The 2045-nt window shown below is 37.8% G+C and overlaps 1 protein-coding gene across 1 annotated transcript; it reads right to left on the bottom strand.

The window, feature by feature from the left end:
• Positions 1–190: 190 nt before the first annotated feature.
• On the bottom strand, positions 191–1782 carry LOC21383909 (2-oxoglutarate dehydrogenase, mitochondrial). Its single transcript, XM_010114901.2, has 4 exons — positions 1573–1782; positions 1277–1492; positions 964–1087; positions 191–755 (listed from the first exon to the last, which is right to left on the bottom strand). Exons 1-4 carry the CDS (start codon positions 1699–1701, stop codon positions 520–522), a joined length of 705 nt encoding a protein of 234 aa, XP_010113203.1. The 5' UTR covers positions 1702–1782; the 3' UTR covers positions 191–519.
• Positions 1783–2045: the final 263 nt, after the last annotated feature.

Genomic DNA, 2045 nt, shown 5'->3' on the forward strand with positions numbered 1-2045 from the left:
TTATAATTTTCTCTATTTTTCGTCTTTGAAAAATAAAATAAAATAAAAACAGTGTCAAAAAATTCTAAAAATTTGGATAAACAATCATTACATTTTTCTGAACATGCTTGCAAAATGTGACCTCAAAAAATGAAAAAAGAAATACACTGTGGAACGCCTAAGGGCCGGGATGAGTCAAAAATTCACCTGGTGACAAATAACAACGCAGTTGCAATGAAATTATAACAAAGAGTTATCCTCAATCTTGTTTTTACAAGGATAAAGGCAGCATATATTTATTACATTCTGAAACTCTTGCGCAGCAAGAGAAAAAGGTGAAGTAAAACATATCCAAGTCTATATATTCCGAGATGCTATTCAACTTTGCACGTAACACCATATTGACTTAATTGTACGGGAATATGGAAAAGAAACAACCATCTAAATCGAGATTTAGAGGGGCTTTGAGAAGAAACTTAAAATTCTCAAAAAATGTTGACGTTCCCTATTGCAAATTTATCTCATCTTTAAAGGGGTTTCTCAGGGAAACTGAATTGGCTCAGGCTGTATCGTTTTCTCCACAAGCTCCGCTTGTTCCTTTTGATGAACAGTATAGAAACCAGTGGCCGTGGCAGCTGATGGAGGCCGGCCGACGTACTTTATGTCATCAAAGTTTCCTCTTTGCAGAGCCTTCATGGCAGTGTAGAGGCGTGGTGCAATATAACTGTACGCACCCATGTTCATTGGCTCTTCTTGACACCAGACGATCTCAGCATCTAAATGAATATTAGAAGAGAAAAATGTCAGAGCTCATAATATCTAGAGACTTATCTCCACGGATATAGATAACGACAAAACATGGATCATTTCAAATTTCCAGCAAGTAATGAAATTTCCAGCAAGTAATGCATAGATTGATTTTCACTCCAGAATATCCAAACTTCGATTAAAGGGAAAGAAAAGCTACAAGTTCAAATTACGTACTCGAATATCGCTTCAGTTCTCTCTGAATAAGGTCATATGGGAAGGGGCAAAGCTGCTCCACCCTACATATTGCAACATCCTTCGCTTTTTTGTTTTTGCGCTTTTCATCAAGCTCATAATAAACCTGCAAAATTGAAATCCTTGTCAGTGAAGATGGACCTTTTCATCTCAGTAGGCAATAATGGGATGTTGACCTTTTCATCTCAGTAGGCAAGAATGGGATGTTGTATAAGCAATGGAGACATACAGACAGACAGGCAAACGAGCAGATTAAATCCAGTATACTGCAAATATGGTCCGAGTAAAATCATACCTTCCCAGAGCAAAGAACTAGTCGTCTAATGCCCTCCTCAAGGTCAGAATGATCATTCTGATCCTTTATTAGGCGCTTAAATCTGGTTCCCTGTTTGTCAAAACCTGGGTGACCCTGGACATCATCAAATTCAGATAGATTTGATTTGCAGTCCTTGTGCCGAAGCAGGTTTTTAGGAGCCATCACAATAAGAGGCTTCCTAAATTCCCTGTGTATCTGAAAGAGTAACAGAATGTTAGAATGCAGAAACTTCAAGTTAATAGAAATTCATGACGCAACGAAATAGTTTCACCAACCTGACGCCGCATAACATGGAAGTAATTTGCAGGAGTAGTAACATTGACAACCTGCCAATTGCATTCCTGAATCTGCTTGCGAAGAGTCGGTTCCATCTCAGGAATAACAAAAGGGTGGTCATCACTCATCTGCCATCAAATTAGTGAACATGGATTAGCTGGACGTAATCTAGTCTGGACAAGACCGGAGGAAACCTGATAAAATAAAAGGTGGTTTTCAAGGAAATAAAAGAAACTAGACAAAAACAAAATGGGGCCGAATTTAATGCGAGGTTTATTCCACTCTCCAACCCTCACTCATAAACATAAAAATCCATGAAATTGCTTTGTGAATCTCTTTGATTCACAAAAATTTTCCTCCTGACCCCATAAAATGAACACAACAGCTGAAGAAATGAGGAGAGGGAGAAGGAGAAATAAATAAATAAATATATATATATATATATATATAGAGAGAGAGAGAGAGAGAGAGA

Source organism: Morus notabilis, unplaced genomic scaffold (assembly GCF_000414095.1).
Source record: "Morus notabilis unplaced genomic scaffold, ASM41409v2 C11451141, whole genome shotgun sequence".
Classification (NCBI taxonomy): Eukaryota; Viridiplantae; Streptophyta; class Magnoliopsida; order Rosales; family Moraceae; genus Morus; species Morus notabilis.